Source organism: Chiloscyllium punctatum, chromosome 44 (assembly GCF_047496795.1).
Source record: "Chiloscyllium punctatum isolate Juve2018m chromosome 44, sChiPun1.3, whole genome shotgun sequence".
NCBI classification, from domain to species: domain Eukaryota; kingdom Metazoa; phylum Chordata; class Chondrichthyes; order Orectolobiformes; family Hemiscylliidae; genus Chiloscyllium; species Chiloscyllium punctatum.
The window spans coordinates 8,845,606-8,868,790 of NC_092782.1; the positions used below are offsets into that span (position 1 = coordinate 8,845,606).

The 23,185-nt window shown below is 41.3% G+C and overlaps 2 protein-coding genes across 4 annotated transcripts in view; one reads left to right on the forward strand and one right to left on the reverse strand.

The window, feature by feature from the left end:
- The window catches only part of dera (deoxyribose-phosphate aldolase (putative)), a 47,485-nt gene extending 46,459 nt beyond the window's left edge, over nt 1–1,026 (forward strand). For both annotated transcript variants that reach the window (XM_072562192.1, XM_072562191.1), the window contains exons 8-9: nt 403–552; nt 678–1,026. In XM_072562192.1, coding sequence (XP_072418293.1) covers nt 403–552; nt 678–734 — 207 coding nt within the window. In that variant the 3' untranslated portion in view covers nt 735–1,026. The remainder of the gene's footprint in view (nt 1–402; nt 553–677) is intronic.
- A 10,424-nt stretch (nt 1,027–11,450) lies between these two features.
- Nucleotides 11,451–23,185, reverse strand: part of slc15a5 (solute carrier family 15 member 5) — a 32,850-nt gene continuing 21,115 nt past the window's right edge. The window contains exons 6-9 of one of the 2 annotated variants that reach the window (XM_072562194.1): nt 20,410–20,598; nt 18,414–18,545; nt 12,276–12,384; nt 11,451–11,989 (exon numbers count right to left, since the gene is read on the reverse strand). In XM_072562194.1, the coding sequence (XP_072418295.1) occupies nt 11,845–11,989; nt 12,276–12,384; nt 18,414–18,545; nt 20,410–20,598 (575 nt within the window). In that variant the 3' untranslated portion in view covers nt 11,451–11,844. The remainder of the gene's footprint in view (nt 11,990–12,275; nt 12,385–18,413; nt 18,546–20,409; nt 20,599–23,185) is intronic. The other variant, XM_072562196.1, reaches the window with a different exon arrangement.

Genomic DNA, 23,185 nt, shown 5'->3' on the forward strand with positions numbered 1-23,185 from the left:
TTTGCACTGACAGATATTCTTTTCTTAACAACTTCACATCAGCTGCATTCTGAGTCTTGGAATCAATTTAGCGAAAGTGGTTTGTTAATAAAGTGTTGATTAATTCACTGCACTTTAGGGTTGATATGTTGTTGCTAACTTCACAAGTTGGCGGGCAGAGTTAGATGAAGTCTGACCTGGCTATTTTCTTATAAGTCAGTTGCAAGACAGAGTTCTGTGAAAGCTGACGAGTGGATATTATGTGGGCGGTTACCCATAGTTATACTATGATAAGATTGAAAAGCAGAACAGACGTACTCCTGTTCCCATGTTCCAAGTAAAATTGGCAGTAAGCATAGAGAGACACACACCTGAGGTAAAACTTCTGGTATAGCTTCATTAACACTGTATTCTGTTTTGCAGGTCGGGTTTAAACCAGCAGGTGGTATCCGCAGTGCGAAGGATGCATTGACCTGGCTGTCACTAATCAAAGAAGAGCTGGGCAACAGCTGGCTAAAGCCAAAATGGTTCCGACTGGGTGCCAGCACTTTGCTTACTGATATTGAAAGACAGGTTAGGATCCCAACAGGAAATGTTTGTACTTTTGCTTGTTAAAGAAAAATCTTATATTTTTTGGTAATTTCTTCTAACTGAATTTTTCTTTCTCAATATATTGATTTCTATTTAATTTTCTTCAGATTTATCATCATGTGACAGGAAGGTATGCAGCAGCTCATGAATTGCCAATGGCCTAAAAGACTGCATGTGACTGTCAGCTGAAGAAACAGGTCTGATTTTTAATCACGAAGAGTGCTCCACCTCTCTATTACTTTTGCTGGAACTTTGGAAATGAACATCTTTTTTTCTTTCTGATCGCAAAGAATTTAACGTTTACTCACTCAACTTTAATGCATTTCAATATTCTTAAATATAAATATTTTGCATACAAGTTGAGTCTCTTGAAATTTAGAATTTTTTATATTAATTTATACCAAAATTATTAAAATGAAATTTTCTTTTGATAAAGTGCAAATAGTGATGTATGAAGTTTATTTGTCTCTGAGTTGAAATTTTTTGTATTACAAAATATTACATTGAATAAGGTGCACATATATAGATTTATTTTGTCAGCACTGTACAGTAAATTCACTGATCCCATACTGTTAATGGAGACCCTTCCACATTAGAATAGCAATGCAAGGCTGAGACATTGAAATTTTCACCCTGATCTCACTCATTTCCATCAAGAGAGTTGTCTACTGGGAGTGCATATTCATGGAATTAAATCTAATATTCTTCATTCAATTTGATATGCGCAAAGTGGCCAAATCAGTGTGATTAGATTTATTATATGACTGAGAAATTTTTAACGTTAACTAGGTTTTGCAGTCATTTTTGGTTTCAAGAGTATTGCACTGAGTATCAGATAAACTAGACAAGAGACATCGATAAATTTGATCAGTTTTATTCACAGCTTGAAAATGAAAGGCACAAGTGTTTGTGCCATCAGCATTTTCTTAAAATTCCTTCCTTACTTTAATAATTTGAGAGGCTAAAATGTAACATTTCATTACTGTTGCATATTAATTTTATTTAAAGAAGACCTTTCAAATCCAGACCTCTATCCAGACAAAATGATTTGTCAAGGATATATACAGCACTTTTTTTTATTTGTAAGGGATTTTGGTTAAAAGATGTTTGGATAATATCAGTTTATTTATTACCACCGCACCAATACTAAACTGTTTTATACCCTCCTGAAGACAACTGATGATGAATAACCAACTCAGCACCTCTTTGAACCCGTCAACTCAGTAGGACTCAGTTTCCATGGTGATTCTTCTTTCTGTGATGTCTCGAAATGGTTAAGGAGTCCTTAACTTGCCAGCTCCCAGTTTGAAATATAAGGTCAGAACTTCTCAATTGGTAATCATTTCAGTAGGGAAATCACAAGAACATTGCAGAAGACCCCCTTGGTCATGGCTATGACACATTCAGTACAAAGGTTGCCTGGAGTTTCTTTCGCAGCACAGGAGTGCTCTTTCCAAGTGCTGATCAGAGGCTTCAGTTCACACAAAGGCCTTTTGGGAGATTTGCTCTTGCAACATACTTTTGTCACAAGTTTTGTTTGGCAAGGTATACGCCAGCAGATGTCTGTGACAGCCAAGGTGCAGATTCCATTGACCGAGCTCAGATCCACTGCAAGCTGCTCCTGCCGACTACACAGCTGTGACTATTAAGTTCACCAGAAGTGCAGAAAGTATTTCTTCAGAATAATAAATTCTGTACTGTAGACAAAGAATCCAAATGGTTGAGTGGAGTTGCAACTTCTCACATTTACAATATGTGCAATATAACCATCTCTAGCCTATTCCAGATTTTAAGTATTGTTGAAGGAGATTTGCCCAGATTTTCACAAGTCAGTTACACCTTGAACTTTTTACAGCACATTCCATTTGTGAACAATTCTAAAAAGAAATTGCCTCCCTTATGAACTGTTAACTGCAGCTTTTACTATCTGCTGTACTGTGTCAGTGTTACCTAGCTATTAACCCCAATCATAATAGTCTGCAGGAGAATAGGCAGTGTGTTTCCTGTAAATTGAAATCATGTATCATTGGACCATTTACTTCAGGCTAAACCACAGACCCTATATATGTTTAGAACTATAACTCAGAAACAACATGTATACAATGAGGTACAATATATTTTACCAGTAATCTGCTGACTTTCAAACAGTCTAGAGATCTTTCTGTCTCTTATGGTGTTATGGAATTTAATCCAGGCAAGTGCGAGGTTATGCATTTGGGAGGTAAAATGCAAAGGAAGGTATACAGTAAATGGCAGGACCCTTGGGAACATTGATATATGGAGAGATCTTGGGGTGCAAGTTCATATCTTCCTGAAAGTGGCAACGCAAGCGGATAAGGTGATAAAGAAGGCTTAAGGCGTGTCTTAATCAGTCAGGGAATTGAGTCTAAGTTGGCAAGTCCAGTTGCAGCTGTCTAAAGCCTTAGGCCACATTTGGAGTATTCTGAGCAATTCTGGTGGAGCATGTGGAGGCTTTGGAGAAGGTGAAAAAATGATCTTCTGGGATGTTACCTGGATTGGAGTGTTTTAGCTATAAGGAAAGGTTGGACCAACTTGGACTGTTTGTGCTGGAGCATTGGAGGCTGAGGGGCAACCTAACAGATATATATACATATATATAAAATTATGAGTGACATGGATAGGGTGAATAGTTTTTATTCCCAGGGTGGAATTGTCAAACACGGGGCATAGGTTTAAGGTGAGATGGGGCTGGTGGCTGAGGTCTTTAAAGATGTACAGAGCAAGGTTATTTTTACACAGAGGGTGGGAGATACCTGGAATGCACTGCTAGTGGAGTTGGTAGAAGTAAATACGGTAGTAACATTTAAGGGGCATTTAGAGACACAGGCAGGGAAGAGAGAGCTACGGATTATATGCAGGCAGATGTGATTAGTTTAGAATGGCATCATGGTCAGCACGACACAGTGGGCCGAAGGGTCTGTTTTTGTGCTATACTGTTCTGTATTCATGACAAACTCTGAAAGATACAGTGGGGGCTGGGGGTAATTCTCAATTTGCAGTCCGAGAGGTAACCTCGCATTGTAGATTGGCTACCCATTATAGAAAACGCTCAGTTTTCTTACTGGTGAAATTAATGTCTCTGATCACAATTGGTTACTTGCATAACGTAACCATCTTCATTACTAGAGATGCAGTGAACAGCAATGATCAAATGCTGCAAGGTGTCTTCTCTTTGAAATTGAAGCCAATTGAGGCAACCAAAATGTAAATATATATGACCAGCGATGTTTGCATTTCTTGCAATCCTTGCTTAATTTAATTTCCAGTTACCTGAAATCATGTTTTTCACCTGATTTATTGTGCCAGGAGGGATCTGAAAGAAATGTCTTTGTACAAACCACGTTCTCTAACTGCAAACCTTGCGAAGTGCTTTGAGGAGGCCATTTTATTTTCTGATCAAGCATCTCTGAGCCATTTTAGAACTGTTACCAATACTTTTAAAACAACTTTCAAGATGTACACAGTTGATAAAATGGGTGTTACAAAGACATTTTGTCCAATTCGCCCACTGCAGACAAAGACAATGGAGATGTCTGCTACAGAAAATGGGTTTTAGTTGTTATGCTCTGTGTGAATGAACAATAAAGCTTCAAGGTTCTTCTTGATATAGATGCGAGGAACAGGCCTAACCTTCACAGTTCATGGAGACCCATTATATAGATGGCTGGCTTCAATAGAGCTGAAGTCTGTTTAATGCCTTATCTAAAGACTTCTACAGCGATGCAGTGTTTTCTTGCTGTTGGACTGGAAAATTGTCCAAGTCTTTATGCACAACTTGAATGTGAACCTACATTTTTAAGCAGCTTGAGAGCATTAGTAACTTTGCCAAAATGACATCAACTATTTAGCAGAAACTTATTTTAAGGTGTTGATAATCTGCTTTCAAACTAATCAAATATTTGACTTAATTAACAGCAAAAGTAGTGATGCAAGATCAAGTGTCTTTATTTACTTGGTGTATTACCTACTAACAAGACTGACTGGAATCCTGTGAATGGTTTTTATTAGAAATGTTGATCACCATTGCAGGCGTACTCTTGATTGCAAGTTTTGTTTGGTCAAAGTCAACTTAATCAAAATTTCTCAGTTTATTAATTCTGGTAGAAGGTGAGACATTTAACATATGACGATGGCAACTTCTTGCATTCACAAGTTTCTCACAGACTCTCGTGGCCATGAGTTGAAGATGTGAATTTAATTTTTGAGGTCAGAGTAAGTGGTCTTTTTGAGGGGAAAAGCTTTAACAGGTGAAGATGCAGTGCTGATATAATCTCCACTCCTAATCCCCACAGAAAGAATACAAAATAATGATTATTTGGCCTTTTCAGAATTACAGGCACTAAATTACTGAATTGTTCAAGGCTCCAGTGTTTTGATGTGTTGCTTGGTTTTCTGGAGAGATCAAATATTGTGTTCAGATTTACTGCCAAGCAAGTTGTTTTTCAAGCAAGCGGGTCTGGAATTATTGCAAAGGTCACCTGAGGTTGTGTATTATCCCTGAATGTATCATTAAAAGGTGTGTGAAGATGTTGCTGGTATTAGCTCATTCTGGGGTGGGTGTGTTTGTGTGAGTTGGAAGATGGTTGAACATGCACTTCATTAACCAGTTTAGTCGAAATGGCCTCTTGACAGTATGGTGTATTCTTCCACAATGTGGAGGCATCCATCTATTTAAGAGTCCTGAAGTAAGTTCTTGCTGTGTTTGTGTTGCTGGTGTGAATAAAGCCATCTGCTATTGAATTTCCACAACACATGCTGGTGACAGGTAGGCTGATCCTCCAATCTCATTTAGAGTCTAAATCTTGCAAACTCAGTGATCTGGAGACTTCCATGTAATAATGTGAGAAAATAGGCGTGAAATTGAAACAACTCTTCTGTAGAAGTCACCAAGCCGTTGTCAGAAGCAGCAAAGGAAATGATTTGGGCAGTGCCTTTGATTACTGCAGTCTGGATATAACATGGTAATCACTGTGGTTAAGGTAGACATGGGGAAGGGGAGTTGTGAGCAAAAGCAATTAACTGCCTTACATGACTAGGGCTTCCTGGTGAATAATAATGTAAAGAAGTCATATCAATTCTTAATCCTTTTAACATTCAAGGGTTTCCTGAAGAGCCTGTTTGTTTCCTGCTGTTTCTGATGATGTCATTTCTGGTTCAATTGTTCAATCTCAGTCTTCTACTTGCGGAATTTACAATTCCATGCAAAGCTAGCGTGAAGTCCCTAAACAATTTGCAAGATATCTATGATGGGTCTACTCTTCTTGAGTCAAATAATGATGCAGGTGGTGACAGTTGAGTTCAGTATGATGAAAAACCTTGAATAAGGAACTTGCCTATTTGTGACCAACTGACCATTGCCAGTTGTTGTGAAAAGCAATCTCATTCACTGCTGTACTTTATGGAAGGAAATCTGCCATTCTTACCTGGTCTGGCCTAAATGTGACTCCAAACCCACAGCAATATGGTTGATTCTTAACTGTCCTCTGGGCAGTTAGGGATGGACGATAAATGCAGACCTAGCCAGCGACACCCACATCCGATGAACAAATAAAGGGTGTTATATATTGTGCGTTTTATTAGTCAACAAGTTTTCACAAAGTCCTAGAAATTATAAAACTGAAGGAAGAGGCATTTCAGCTCATTGAGCTCATGTTGAAACTGGTTGTTCGAGAATTAATTCATCTTGAAATGGAGGACGGAATAGAGCACAATTCTTGTGTTATCGGAGTGTACCATTTCAAACCTTTCTGTACAAAGACAATGAGTTATGCAGTGTGGTAGGAGACTGTGTTCATCTTTCAAAGATGGACTTCAGCTGATTTTAACAGACCTGCATGAAGTCAATATAAGGCACATTCTTTTTCTGACATCCATGCTGAAATTTGGTACTTGATTCGTAAGTACAGCCACTTTAAGAAGCAGAAGGCAACAGAATATTGCATTCAGATTTAAGGCATGTTAAAGGGAACTTTAAATTGCACATAACTGTGACATGCGACGGGGTGTCACAGTGGCTCAGTGGTTAGCACTACTGCCTCACCGTGCCAGAGACTCTGGTTTGGTTCCACCCTCTGGTGACAATGTGTGGAGTTTACACGTTCTCCCCATGTCTGCTTGGGTTCCCTCCCACAGCCATGCAAAATCACCCATGATATCCAGAGAAGTGCAGGCAAGGTAGACTAGCCATGGCAAATGAAAGGTTACAGGGATAGGGTAGGCGGTGGGTCTGGGGAATGGCCTGCTTCCACACTGTAAGGATCCTATACTCTATGCGAGTGTTGACCTTAAGACTGAATTTTAAAGTGCAAGTCATAGAGTCATAGAGATGTACAGCATGGAAACAGACTTTTGGTCCAACCCGTCCATGCCGACCAGTTATCCTGACCCAATCTAGTCCGACCTGCCAGTACCTGACCCATATCCCTCCAAACCCTTCCTATTCATATAATCAACCAGATACCTTTTAAATGTTGCAATTATACCAGCCTCCACCAGATCCTCTGGCAGCTCATTCCATACACGTACCACCATCTGTGTGAAAAAAAGTTGCCCCTTGCAACTCTTTTATATCTTTCCCCTCTCACCCTAAACCTATGCCCTCTAGTTCTAGACTTCCCGATCCCAGGGAAAAGACTTTGTCTATTTATCATGCACCTCATGATTTTATATAACTCTATAAGGTCACCCCTCAGCCTCCGACCCTCCAGGGAAAACAGCCCCAGCCTATTCAACCTCTCCCTATAGCTCAAATCCTCCAACCCTGGCAACATCCTTGTAAAGCTTTTCTGAACCCTTTCAAGTTTCACAATATCCTTCCGATAGGAGGAAGACCAAAATTGCATGCAATATTCCGACAGTGGCCTAACCAATGTCCTGTACTCAATATTCTGACCAATAAAGGAAAGCATATCAAATGCCGCTTTCACTATCCTATCTACCTGCGACTCCACTTTCAAGGAGCTATGAACCTGCACTCCAAGGTCTCTTTGTTCAGCAACGCTCCCTAGGACCTTACCATTAAGTGTATAAGTCCTGCTAAGATTTGCTTTCCCAAAATGCAACACCTCACATTTATCTCAATTAAACTCCATCTGCCCCTTCTCAGCCTATTGGCCCATCTGATCAAGATCCCATTGTAATCTGAGGTAACCATAGCTTTCCACTAAATTTACTAACTATACCTCTTATGCTCGCATCCAAATCATTTATATAAATGATGAAAAGTAGTGGACCCAGCACCGATCCTTGTGGCACTCCACTGGTCACAGGCCTCCAGTCTGAAAAACAACTCTCCACCGCTACCCTCTGTCTCCTACCTTTGAGCCAGTTCTGTATCCAAATGGCTAGTTCTCCCTGTATTCCATGAGATCTAACCTTGCTAACCATTCTCCCATGGGGAACCTTGTCAAACGCCTCACTGAAGTCCATATAGATCACATCTACCACTCTGCCCTTATCAATCCTCTTTGTTACTTCTTTAGAAAGTTTGTGAGACATGATTTCCCATGCACAAAACCATGTTGACTATTCCTTTCCAAATACATGTTCATCCTGTCCCTCAGGATTCCCTCCAACAACTTGCCCACCACTGACGTCAGGCTCACTGGTCTATCGTTCCCTGGCTTGTGTTTACCACGTTTCTTAAACAGTGGCCTGTTCTACTGCCAAGCTACTCTTTGTGGTGGACATTGAGCAAGGACATTTTAAATGACGTAGTATAACACCAAATAAAAATTTCAATTGGCTGAGTTTATATAGGTGCATTCAACACTTCCTGTGGGAAGTGGGTTACTCATATGTTTATTGGAATTCTGGAGTTAAAAATTCCCTGCTCCCCACCCCCACCCGGACCACTCTACATATCTATATGTGAATTTTGCTACGTATAATCTCCACCTCCTGTACTTTCCGCTCTCAGGGGAACAAAATCTTTTCATATTTCGCATTGCACTGCAATAATATAGAGCCTTGTTCTTTCCATTTTCATGTTGGGAAAAAATAGTTTATGTATTTGACAACTCTGAGTCTCCAAGTTAAGAATAATTAGAGGAAGGAAACCGTAAAGCTCTGACTGTTGACGGCACAGAGATAACTTCACTCCCGAGGGTGGTGGAATTATCAAACTAGCTCTGCAAATTGTCAATGGGATTGGCAACAAGTGCAGGAATAACTCAAATGCTGTGTTCCAGGAGGGAGCTCTCAGGATCCCAACATCTCCCTCCAGGACAAACCCTGATTTTCAAAGGAGCAGGCACCAACTGACCATAGATGTTGAACCTCTTTAAGAAGTTTGTTTACAGCCTGGTATGGTGGAAATTTAATTTTAAATGAGAATTCGGCGAACAGTTCGGATATGTGTTAATGGGCAATTTTTAGGCACAAAGTGAACAGGGTTAAAATGTCTCTTCCCTCAATGTTCTAACATGCAGTGAGTCCTGTTCATCCATCCCTTTTATGTTTGCTTACTTCCATGTCTTCCAGTCTGGTCATGTATTGACTTTAAAATCTCATTCTTTATGTTCAAATCCCTCAAGTCCTCAGCCTTTCCTATCCGTCTAGGCAAGATATTTGTGTTCCTCTCATTCTGGCTACTCTCATCCTGATATTCATTCCTATGCCAATTTATCAACTCCTTGGCCATTTGGCTCTGGAATTTCCTCCCTCTGCCACTCTAAAATAACCCTGACAACATCCCTTCTGACCAATTTTGGGCCAACTGATGCTTCCTTATGTGGTTTGATTTCACGTTTTGTTGGATAAAAGTCCCTTCGGGTGCCCTGAAACATTTGACTAAGCAGAATGCAAGGTGTCATTAGTGTTCAGTTGGATGTGATAGATCCTGTGGTTCTGTTATTTTAAAAAATGTGCTCTCCTAATGTACTGTCTTCCCTCAACCTGCATTACCAGATTAAAATAAGATGTTAAGACTTCTGTGTTATTTGTGGTTCTTTGTGTGCTGTACAATTGTTTAGGGTATGCACAGAACCTATTCAATATTAAATCCCTCCCTGTAGAGCATTTTGCCCCTTTGTTCATAGATTAATATTGACGCTGTTGCCTCTAGTGGGTGTCGACTAATGTTGTGGACTGAGAGGCACTCAAAATTTTATCTAGTACAACTTAGCCTTTATTATTACTCAAGTCACTTAAAATATACAGGTGTTCAGATTAGATTCTCTGCAGTATGGAAACAGGCCCTTTGGCCCAATAAGTTCAAACCGACCCTCCAAAGAGCAACCCACCCAGGCCCATTCCCCCAATTCACCCCTGACTATGGGCAATTTAGCATGACCAATTTGTGTAACCTGCACATCTTTGGATTGTGGGAGGAAACCCATGCAGTCACGGAGAATGTGCAAACTCCACACAGCCAGTTACCCAGGACAGGAATTGAACCTGGCTCCGTGAGGCAGCAGTGCTAACTACTGTGCCACCCATTCAGTTAGTTTGATTAAAACTTAGGATTTAACACACTATTCTAGCTTGATACACATTACACTATCTCACAAAACTCATGGCTTGGACTTAGATATTATCCATGCAAGATAAACTGGTCAGATTCATTCCGACAGGTTCCGTGATAGTTGTTCGCAGGTTGTTGCGACTGATGTCCCTGATGTTCCTTTTGTATGTCTTTTCTAATTGTCCAGAATGTTCAAATACCCTTCCCTGCCCAAGACCCTCATGACCCCCAGACCATCCATCCAGGTGTTAGATAAGCAGGACTTTTTTGTTCCCCTATCTGTCCTTAACTTTGTAACCTTTGCAACTGCAGAAGTCGAGTGCCCTTTAGCCACGTGTTTGCTCAGTCAGCAATTTGCTTCTGCTTCATTTTTCCACAGTAGACTGACATGTACGTGAGGTTGTCTTCCTTTTACAACATGCTTTGCACAGGTTCAACTGTTAGCGATTCAGTTGCATCAGTAAAATCTATTTAATTGTAATATATAAGCCCACACCAAGATAGACACCCTGATGACTTGATCAATAATGTAAGGCGGAAGGAACTCTGCAAGCTGAAGAGCAAATTCTATTTGTGTCTTGAGCTGAAGGAGGAACAGTGATATGTCAGTGTTTAATGACATGAAGACTTTTGGAACAGATGTTAAGTGTTGCGTTAGATACATATTAGATGTACCTATTAGTAATTGAAAGGGACCTTGTCCTGATTTAGTTCATGGTTTGTTATGCTGTAAATTAATTACGCAGTTTTGGCTTCTTCTGATATAGTTAGCAATGAACGCGCATTTCTCGTCAAGTGCCATTTCTTAGGATGCCTAACAAAAAAAATGCAGAAGATACTCTCAAGTCACAACTCCATTATTATTAATGAATAAAAGAATATAACTGTATGACCATTGTGGCTTAAATGTTCATAACATACTGAAAGACTATTATTTTAAAGAATCTTGAAGGACTCACTGCAAACAGGTCCCTCCCATAAGAAACACACGCCATCAAAAGTCTTCTGCATAGCCATGTTGTTACATTTCAGGGGGAAGGCAGGTGACTAATGATCACAATGCCTAGACATAAACAGAAACTGACTGTAATGGTAATTGATCTGACTGTTCACCCAGAACTGTAATTAGCACTGAGCGTTAAATGGAGTGTGTCTTTTGTGTTCAGAGTATTCTATCTTAGCTCCAGTCATTGTAAAAGAACTAATAACAATACACATGAATGTCACAATTAATAAAGACTTGACCTTTGAAACTGAATAAGTTCAACAACACCAGACCGCTCCTGTAAATCCCACATGCCAACAATACATCAGGATTAGTTTTGAAGTAGATTGCATTTATTGTTAATTTTCTCCATCATTTCCAAATGTGTAAGCAATTTCTAAATTAAAGATTTCAACATTAAGGAATATACCAGTTAACAATAGGTAAATGTCAGTTGCAAATGAAATATTTTTGTATTAAACTACATAAATCTACACGATACAAAAATATTCTTTTATTTACCTAAATATTTCATTTGTGAAATTCAAAGACAAATTTGCATTAGTATGTCAGTTCTCTGGATCAAAGTAAATAGGAAACAACAATAGCACATTTTCATCTAAAATGATGCCAGTTTCTTCTGGGGAGAAGTGGTACTTCAAAACAAAGTTAGAAGTTACAAGTGATAACAAGGTCTTGACAAGCATGGTTCTAGAGAAAAATAATAAATCAGGCATATGTTCCCTAACACATTTTATTGCAACACAAATTGGTAATGCCAGCACCATCCCCTTTCAATTTGTTTTCATAGTACTATCTCCTTGGGATAGGAGAAGGTGGGCCAATCCAGAACACTGTCATAGAATTTCAGAGATTTTTCATGTTCCATTAGCTTTTCCAGAAGAACTCCTTTAACACATTGGTCGTCTTCCTGTTGAAGGTCTTTGTATCTGCAACAACAAGCCAGAAGATGTCACTTACAGTCTTTAATAACGTGTTCTTGTGTCACTTAGCGTTATAGAAAAATCATGCTTCAGAAACAGCGTTGAAAGTGTTGGTGCTGTAACTGAGTTGTAGCCAATGCATGATTTAAAAGGTTGTGCTTTAGAAACAGAGTCTGCAATTCGACAATCGCGTCACGGCCAACTTATGTTGACGAAATGCGTATTATAACAGAACAACCTTTTCTGTGATAACCCAAAAGGGAACATAGATTTTACTCTCAATATAAAATACCTGTGAGAGATTCGCCATAATCCCAGAATATTCAGAAGCATGAACGCAGCCAGAAGGAAAAAGAATGTGTCCAAATTCCCAACGTTCAGATTATTTGGAAACCAATTGCCTGTTGAGGAAACACAAAAGGGAAACAGCAAAAGTAATGAACTGACATAATGGATCTAGTCCCAATCAGAATGATTCGCACTTATATCTATGTATCACACATTCCAGGAATATCATCATTAAAGCTTTGCTTGATAAAACCTGCCTGACTCTAGTTATTTTTCTGCATAATTTTGAATCAGAAGACATCTCCAGCCAAGAACAGTTGAAACAATTAACGAAAAAAATGTACGATCTGGTAGAAACCTTTTAATAATGAAAATACCATGAGCAAAACAGTTCCTTTATCCAATTATTCATATTAAGCAAATGCTGTGTAGAATGTGGGGAATGAATCAATGTCTGAACAAATGTTCTTTTTAATGAATGTTCCCATTAACAAGATGCTCATTAACTCAATGCATGGGTACTTAAACTGACATTGCCTCCGAAAAATGGAATTGCCCATTTAAAAAATAGAATTTTTTAAAAAAGTATATATGCATATTCATCTTTTAACTCAGTATTTTGGCTGAACTAAATTGCTTTTTTGTTGAAACTCTTGCATTAATAACGATATTTCTTTATACACAGCTGTTGGGGTGAGGAACGAGGTAAGATTTGAATGAATGCTTCTATTGCCAGACTGGTTAGCACTGTTAGATCACACGAAATAGAGGGAGAACTGGCTATATGGATACAGAACTGGCTTGACAGTAGAAGACAAGGTGGAAGTGGAGGGTTGCTTTTCAGGTTGGAGGCCTGTGACCGGTGGTCTGCCACAGGAATCAGTGCTGGGACTGACTTTCATCAATTACATATATGATTAGGTGTGAACATAGGAGATATGGTTAAATAGAAGCAGAGAAGATAGGAGTTGGAGGAGGCCATTTGGCCCTTCAAGCCTGCTTTGTCATTCATCATGATCATGGCTGTTCATTCACCTCCCTCCCCTTCCTGGACCTCTCCATCTCCATTAATGACGACCGACTTGACACTGACATTTTTTACAAACCCACCGACTCCCACAGCTACCTGGATTACACCTCTTCCCACCCTACCTCATGCAAAAATGCCATTGTGTATTCCCAATTCCTCTGTCTCTGCTGTATCTGCTCCCAGGAGGACCAGTTCCACCACAGAACACACCAGATGGCCTCCTTCTTTAGAGATCACAATTTCCCTTTTCACGTGGTTGAAGATGCCCTCCAACGCATCTGATCCACATCCCGCATCTCCGCCCTCAAGCCCCACCCCTCCAACTGTAACAAGCACAGAACCCCCCACCCCCACCCCCCGGTGCTCACCTTCCACCCTACCAACCTTCGCATAAACCATATCATCCACCAACATTTCCGCCACCTCCAAAAAGACCCCACCACCAGGGATATATTTCCCTCCCCACCCCCTTGCCGCCTTTCGCAAAGACCGTTCCGTCTGTGACTACCTGGTCAGGTCCATGCCCCCGCTACTACTCACCCTCCCATCCTGGCACCTTCCCCTGCCACCGCAGGAACCGCAAAACCTGTGCCCACACCTCCTCCCTCACCTTCATCCAAGGCCCTAAAGGAGCCTTCCACATCCATCAAAGTTTTACCTGCACATCCACCGATATCATTTATTGTATCCGTTGCTCCCGATGCGGTCTCCTCTACATTGGGGAGACTGGACGCTTCCTAGCAGAGCGCTTTAGGGAACATCACCGGGACACCCGCACCAATCATCCCACCACCCCATGGCCCAACATTTCAACTCCCCCTCCCACTCTGCCGAGGACATGGAGGTCCTGGGCCTCCTCCACCGCTGCTCCCTCACCACCAGACGCCTGGAGGAAGAACGCCTCATCTTCCGCCTCAGAACACTTCAACCCCAGGGCATCAATGTGGACTTCACCAGTTTCCTCATTTCCCCTCCCCCCATCTTACCTCAGTTCTAACCTTCCAGCTCAGTACTGTCCCCATGATCTGTCCTACCTGCCAATCTCCCTTCCTACCTATCTGCTTCACCTTCCCCTCTGACCTATCACCTCCATCCCACCCCCCCCATTCACCTATTGTACTCTTTGCTACCTTCCCCCACCCTTCTCTCTGACCTATCACCTCCATCACCACTCCCATTCACCTATTGTACTCTTTGCTACCTTCTCCCCAGCCCTACCCCTCCACCCCCATTTATCTCTCCACCCTGGAGGCTTCCTGCCTCCATTCCTGATGAAGGGCTTTTGCCCAAAGCGTTGACTTTCCTGCTCCTCAGATGCTGCCTGAACTGCTGTGCTTTTCCAGCACCACTCTGATCTAAACCCCCATTCAACTCAATAGCCAAATCCAGTTTTCTCCCCATAACCTTTGATCCCATTTGCCCCAAGTGCTATAACTAGCCACCTCTTGAATACATTCAATGTTTTGGCATCAACTACTTCCTGTGGTAATGAATTTCTGAGGCTCACCATTCTTTGGATGAAGAAATGTCTCCTCATCTCTAACCTAAATGGTCCACCTTGAATCCTCAGACCGTGACCCCTGGTTCTGGTCATACAGGCCATCGGGAACATCTTCCCTGTGTCTACGCTATCTAATCCTGTTAAAATTTTCTAAGTTTTTATGAGATTCCCCTCATTCGTCTGAACTCCAGTAAAAACAATCCTAACCCAGTCAATCTCTCCTCATACGTCAGTCCCACCATCCCCTGGTGGGAGTCAACCTGGTAAATCTTTGCTGTACTCCCTCGAGAGCAAGAGCATCCTTCTTCACAAAAAGAGACCAAAACTGCACATAATATACCAGCTGTGGCCTCACCAAGACCCTGTATAACTGCAACAACTCATCTCTGCACCTTTACTCGAAAGTGAAGGGATGAAGATCAATAGACCATTAGTAAGTTTGCAGATGATACCAAAATTGGAGTTGCAGTGGACAGCAAAGAAAGTTACCTCAGAGTACAATGGAATCTTGATCAGATGGGCATATGGGCTGAGAAGTGGCAGATGGAGTTTAATTCAGATAACTGAGGTGCTGCATTTTGAGAAAGCAAATCCTAGCAGGACTTATACACTTAATGCTAAGGTCTTAGGGAGAGTTGCTGAACAAAGAGACCTAGGAGTGCAGGTTCATAGCTCCTTGAAAGTGGAGTCACAGGTAGATAGGATAGTGAAGAAGGCATTTGCTATGCTTTCCTTTATTGGTCAGAGTATTGAGTACTTGAGTTGGGAAGTTATGTTACTGCTGTACAGGGCATTGGTTAGGCTACTTTTGGAATTCTGCGTGCAATTCTGGCCTCCCTGCTATAGGAAGGATGTAGTGAAAGTTGAAATGGTTCAGAAAAGATTTACAAGGATGTTGCCTGGCTGGAGATTTGAGCTATAGGGAGAGGCGGGAGAGGCGGAATAGGCTGGGACTGAATTTCCTAGAGCATCGGAAGCTGAGGGGTGACCTGAAAGAGGTTTATAAAATCATGAGGGACATGGATAGGATAAATAGACAAAATATTTCCCTGGGGTGAGGGAGTTCAAACCTAGAGGGCATAGGTTTAAGTTGAGAGGGGAAAAATTTAAAAGGGACCTAAAGGGCATCTTTTTCACACTGAGGGTGGTGCATGTATGGAATGAGCTGCCAGAGGAAGTGGTGGAGGCTGGTACAATCACAACATTTAAAAGGCATCTGAATGGGTATATGAATAGGAAGGGTTTGGAGGGTATGAGCCAAATGCTGGCAAATGGCACGAGAGTAGGTTAGAACATCTGGTCAGCAAGAATAAGTCGAATCGAAGGGTCTGTTTCCATGCTGTACATCTCTGACTCGATGACTCCAACAATTTCCTCACCACAGATGAACTTGGCTCACTCTCCAACCTCCCCCCCCCCCCCCCCCCCCCCCTACACTGGGCTCACTCTCCATCCCCCCCCCTGCACTAGGCTCATTCTCCATCCCCCCTATACTGGGCTCACTCTCCATCCCCCCCCACACTGGGCTCACTCTCCATCTCCCCTACACTGGGCTCACTCTCCATCCCCCCCCCTGCACTAGGCTCATTCTCCATCCCCCCTATACTGGGCTCACTCTCCATCCCCCCTATACTGGGCTCACTCTCCATCTCCCCTACACTGGGCTCACTCTCCATCCCCCCCTGCACTAGGCTCATTCTCCATCCCCCCTATACTGGGCTCAATCTCCATCCCCCCCTGCACTGGGCTCACTCTGCATCCCCCCCTGCACTGGGCTCAATCTCCATCCCCCCCCTGCACTGGGCTCAATCTCCATCCCCCCTGCACTAGGCTCACTCTGCATCCTCCCTAGACTGGGCTCACTCTCCTTCCCCCCTGCACTGGGCTCACTCTCCAACCCCCCCTGCACTGGACTCACTCTCCATTCCTCCTGCACTGGGCTCACTGCCCATTCCCCCCCCCAGTACTGGGCTCACTCTCCATCCCCCCGAGAATATTCCTGCCACGTCTATTAAGACCAGAAAACTTATAAATGATCCTGAATAAAGTATTCATAATCAATATCTAAATTTATAGAGTATGTCAAATAGTGTAGAAAAGAAACAGATAGAATGAGCTGCATTCTTACTGCAGTGTTAGCTTGTCTCTGTGGCACCAAACTGTCTCTGAGTCTGGAGGCTGTGCTTTTAACTTGAATTTAGGATTTGACAATATCATTTGTATTATTGGTTCAGTGCTACAGTAACAAACTGCTGTCTGTTGCTGTTGATTTGATCTGACTGTCGTGAAAGCTCAAATCACATTTTCTTTCTGAAAAGCAGGGAATGCTCCTGGTCCCCTTGGCAATGTCCATCTGCTAACCACTGAAACCTCTTCATTTCTCACTGTCTGTGAAACCTTAGCAGTCAGGTCGAAACATTTGCTACATAACTGCTACTACACTTTCGTAAAACTTATTCACAGGCCACTAAGCTGATTGAGTTGACCTGAGTATTTGAAAAGTGCTGAATTGATGCAAGTCGTTTCTTGCTCTTTTGTCATTGTTTTTTCACATTTAAGTTTTGCAAGTAAGATGTGAAAGTTGATAGCTCTGCATTTTCGCAGTTGCTCTCTTAAACTGGTTAATTTAGAAATAGAGGGATCTATGATTAAAGGTATTTTGCCATCCATCTATTCAATAACCATGTGAGAAGCAATTCTCTGTTTATTTTTCACAGGAAAACAGCACTTTTTCTAATGGTGGTTTCTCATAATATATATTCCTGGGATACGTGGTCAGTGAAGCCTGTTTGTGCAGTTGCATCATGTGAAAGAGAGTAAAATATTTTGAGCAATTCTGGTGGAGCATGTGGAGGCTTTGGAGAAGGTGAAAAAATGATCTTCTGGGTGTTACCTGGATTGGAGTGTATTAGCTATAAGGAAAGGTTGGACCAACTTGGATTATTTGTGCTGGAGCATGGGAGGCTGAGGGGCAACCTAACATATATATAAATTATGAGGGGCATGGATAGGATGAATAGTTTTTTTTGCCCCAGGGTGGAATATCAAACACGGGGGCATAGGTTTAAGGTGAGATGGGGCTGATGGGGGAGATCTTTAAAGATGTGCAAAGCAAGTTTTTTTTTTACACAGAGAGTGGTAGATACCTGGAATGCACTGCTAGGGGAGGTGGTAGAAGCAGGTACGGTAGTAACATTTAAGGGGCATTTAGAGACACAAACAGGCATACGCACTATATGCAGACAGATGGGATTAGTTTGGAATGGCATCATGATCGACACAACATAGTAGGTCGAAGGGCCTGTTCCTGTGCTATACTGTTCTGTGTTCATGTCCAACAGAAGTCTCTACTGAGAATAGAAAGTATTTATTAAAAACCATTGACAACGAACAGAAACCTTTTACTTCAGAGAAAGACCTCTGAAGTTCATCGATATGACCTCTACAGCTGACCAAATGTCTCATGATATGTTCGTAATAAAATCATATTCCCGCTCATGTTCAGTCATTTGTTATGTGATAAGCAAAACCTACTTGTGCTAGATGATGTTTTATTTAACAGCAATCAGCAATTTTTGTTTAAACACAGCCTTTAAGCAAATGGCTCTCACCTCCAGATACTTGGTAGACAGTTTGAATAATCATTGCTCCCACAAAGCAGCCTGAACCATTGAAGAGCGTCATGAACTGCATTGCGATGCCTTGAACGCTCTTTGGAGACAGTCTGAATGTAATCAGCATGCCTGCAAACAAAGGTAGGCATAAAATTCAACTACCTAAAGTAACTGACTAACTTTCAAAGAGCTTTCAGTGCTTGGTATGCTGATTCCTTTGCACTGCAGCTTGCTTGAATTAAGCATTCATTTTATATTTCAAACAGTTCATTTCTACATCTATTTAAGCAATAACCAAACTAAAACAAAAGATATCTCTATACACATTGAAATTATGAATGGGATTTGCACACAGTATACTTTTTAAGACAGTTTCCTGAAGATTAATTTTAGTGAATTCTATTTTATAAGTTGTTTAGCTGTCACATTACAATTTCCTGGGGGGCAGACAGCTTAGGAAATTGCTTTAAGTACACCCATTGAGATCTGTAACAAATATATTATGAAGAGGATAGCATAGCTGGAATGTAAATTAATGTACTGTATATATCCATTTATAAACACCGTATGTTTGAAATATATATCATTCTTCCTGGTGAGCACATTAACAGCAAACACTGCCTTTAGATAATATCTTAATGGCACCCTCTCCTGTTGCAAAACCTCCACATTTACTATTGCAGTCCAGCATCTGGTTTGATCTTGGTTCATTCAGTGTGCAGTAAGGATATACTGGCCCTGAAGCGTGTTCAGAGGAGGTTCACAAAAATGGTCCCAGGAATGAAAAATTTAACATGTGAAGAACGTTTGAGGACTCTGGGTTTATAGTCGATGGAGTTTAGAAGGCTGAGGGGGGATCTAATTGAAACCTACAAAATACTGAATGGCCTGGACAGAGTGGATGTTGGAAGATGTTTCCATTGGTAAGAGAGACCAGGACCCAAGGGCACAGCCTTAGAGTAAAGGGAAGACCTTTTAGACCAGAGATAAGGAGAAACTTCTTCAGCCAGAGAATAGTGAATCTATGGAATTCATTGCCACAGAAGGCTGTGAAGGCCAGTTCATTGAGTATATTTAAGACTGACTTAGGTTCTTGAGTATCAAAGGGATCAAGGGTTATGGGGTGAAAACAGAAAAATGGAATTGACAAACTTATCAAACATAATCGAATGGCAGAGCACACTCAGTGAGCTAAATGGACTAATTTCTGCTCCTATGTCTTATGGTCTTATACATATTTTTATACATATATATATAGCAGTGAGCAGCAGCAGAGAACCTTACCAAATCAGGATGAAAAAATTAATTCATGGAAAATTGTGGAGACTAACCCCATGTTCTTTCAATGTGCATCATGGTTCCACTCCAGAAATACACATTTACAAGCTTAGTCCGAATATTTTACAGACACAGTGGAAAGGAAATTGGCCATGTGCAGTGTCATCAGTGTTGACCACAATGATCTGTGCCTTACAATGAGTTCATTCACCAGGGAAACAAATTTACACTGGAAGAAAAGCACAAGCATTGGATGTAACTGTCACAGATATGGTCAGTTTTAACCTGTCCATCCCTGAAAAGGTGATAATGTACCTTGTTCTTTGGCCTTGATGTGCTGGTGGTATAATGTAGCTAATTCTAGGATTTAACCTAAAACGAATGGATTTAACTTATGTTGCTATTCTTGCTTTTCCCTGGTTGGGTACGTTCTACTGAAGTGCTTATTGAGTGCAGTGCACTCCTCTGCAGCAAGGCTCCACACCGAGAGTGGATGACTACAGCTTTAACACTAGAGTGAGCATTCTCCTTGTTCTAATCTAATATTTGGAATATTGTTAAGCAGACAACATTTGTCTTATGTAACATTTGAACCCAGATTTCAGCACAACCTCTTCCTAGAGTGTTAAACCGTAAAATCTATGCTGTGAATCAAAATGAAAAGTAAAGCCTTTTGCTACATAAATCACCAATCACATAAGAGACCTGTACTTACAAGCAGGAGTGACCAATGCCTCAGAGATTCCAAGCAAGAGGTACTGAGGAGCGAGACGAAAGCAAGGCATTGAAGACACAAGGAGCACCTTTCCAGATAGAGTCTGTTCCACCAGCAGGAAGTTTCTCCTGGTCACCTCTGATATCCCAGCGACCACTATAGACAAGACTGCACAGAGGTGACCTATGACTGGAAAAGGTTGGAAGTCATTGTTAGAAGTCATTGTTGGTTAACGATCAGAAGAGAAGCCCATTTCTTACAGGTCATCCTCACTTGTAGGCTCATTCAACATCAATGAATACCCTTCTAATCATGTTGTTGTTGCTCTTGTTGCTTCTGCTGGGTGCAGAAAATATATATCAAGTATAAACAGATGAGGGTATTCATATTGTCCATATTCAAAGTTTTAGGGGAAAAGTAAGTTAGTTCTCTAGCATCCCTCTTGGGTGGTGATCCATGCTCCAGACCCAAGGTGCACTCAAAATTGTAGCTTCTTTTTTTTAAACTCAAACTTCTATTCAAACTGATATACATAACGCTGAACACAGTTTGCCAGAAGAATTGACAAATGCTTTTGAGCATTATTTTTAACAAAGATGTTGGTTGCTTCATAATATTCCTATCCATATTTAAGGGAGTTGTAACTTGGCACAGTTTTATTGGCACAACTGAAAAATATGGTTATTAGAAACAAAAAATCAAGTATTTTTAACCAGGGTATTTAGTCTGCTATCTGTAGTAAATGACAGAAAGTAACTTTTTTTAAAACTAAAAAAAAAACAGTATATCTGGCTTACGAATGTACTGTAGCTACTTTCTCAGTAAACTAAAACAAAATTCAAAAACATTCAAAATATATGCTCTCACTAAAATCTTGAAGGCCTCAAACTGATGCAATTAATGGAAACCCACATGATAGTAAATCTGATCTCAGCGTTGAAATATTATGTGAGCAAGGCTCGCTTCCAGTGCAGTGTTTCTTAAACTGGCACAATTTGATGCATCAGACATCAGAAATTGGATGCATCAGACATAATCGGCTTGTGAATTTTGTTTTATATTACTACTGTGAAGCACCATGGGAGATCTCATTCCATTAAAGGCACTAAATAAATACAAGTTGTTGTTGAACTATAATGATCTTTTGCATCAACTTGCCCGGTTTTGGGGGAAAAGTGCAGCCAAGAAAAAAACAGTGCAAGCCAGCAGAAACTCCAGAGCCATGTTACTGTACCTTATAATGTGTCTTTTGAGGCCTTTTGAATGAGCCTGACATTTTTGCCTCCTTCATATTGCCTAATATTCAAACAAACTGTTGTTCACTTTTCCACTTAGAGGCTTCATTCCATCTGGGCAGTATTTTATTCATGGTGTGGAGAAGGAGTCCCACACCATACTGAAAGCCTGACAGGTTTAGCTGTGTGAGTTGGTACCAGGCAAGGTACAGAGGGAGACAGTGGGACTGGCATTGGTGTGGGTGCGAAGTTTGTTTACTGGTTCCGTGGTCCTATCAGGGACAAAACCATTGCCCTTAAGGTTATTGCTCCCTCTTAACCCCTCACTTCAGATTCTTGAACCCTCCCCTCCCCATTCCCTTTATCCACCCTCTCAGAAATCCATGACCGGGAGCTTTATCATTCCAGCTTCCTCAGCTTTTGAGACTGCCTACGATATTAGCAGTGGCCACTGCTTCCAGCTGACACTTCTATTGGAGAGTTAGTGGCCAAAGCAGAGTCATACTGGACTTAGAACATTAACTCTGCCAGACCTGCTGAGTTTCTCTAGCACTTTCTAATTTTATTTCAGTTCTGCAAAATGGTATCACCTCCCCGAGAAAGGGAGGACATCTTTCCGGTATATGATTAATACCACTGCCAATATTATATTGTTATGTACTGACCACTGGGGACCATGTTGGCTAAAATGTCAGCCAACATTTTAGCCAGGACAGTAAGACTGCAGTTCCCTGTAGAGTCCAGCCCTATTAATCTAGGTTGGAAACAATGCAAGGCTCTGGCCTATGACAGTTCACACACATTACAGTGTCTCCTTCCTCAACCAAGCATACCCACTAAGGTTCCTCTAGGTGGCACAAGTTTATGGTAATGCAACCATTCAGAAGTTACTGCATTAGGGACTCTTAAAGTGCACAAGTGCAACAATCTTAAAGGGACCACGGAGAGCAGTATATGGGCTATGCAAAGGCACATTAGAGAGAACACTCCCATGACTTATTTCTTTCTCTGCCAGCCCTTCATTCACCTTGACATTTTATCTTCAATTTCCATTGGTCTCAGTAATTGCTTTAAGGATGTGTTTAGGGAAGGAAATGTTTGGGGAGGTGATGACAGTGGCATTATTGCTGGGCCGTTAATCCATAGACCCAGATAGTGTTCTGGGGACCCAGGTTTGAATTCTGTCATGGCAGATGGTGGAATTTGAGTTCAATAAAAGTCTGGAATTAAGAATCTCATGATGATCATGGGCTGTTGGTGATTGTTGGAAAAACCCAACTGGTTCAATAATGTCCTTCACAAATGGAAATCTGCCATCGTTACCTAATCTGGTCTACAAGTGACCCCAGACTCTCAGCAATGTGGTTGACACTTAACTTCCCCTTGGATATTTAGGGATGAGCAATAAATGCAGGCCTGGCCAGCGATGCCCACATCCTGTGAATGAACTTAAAAAGATTTCTGGAAAAAGGGGCGATATAACCTTTCACTAAGCACATGGACAGTCACTTGCTCAAACAATTCCTCCAAATCGGATAAGT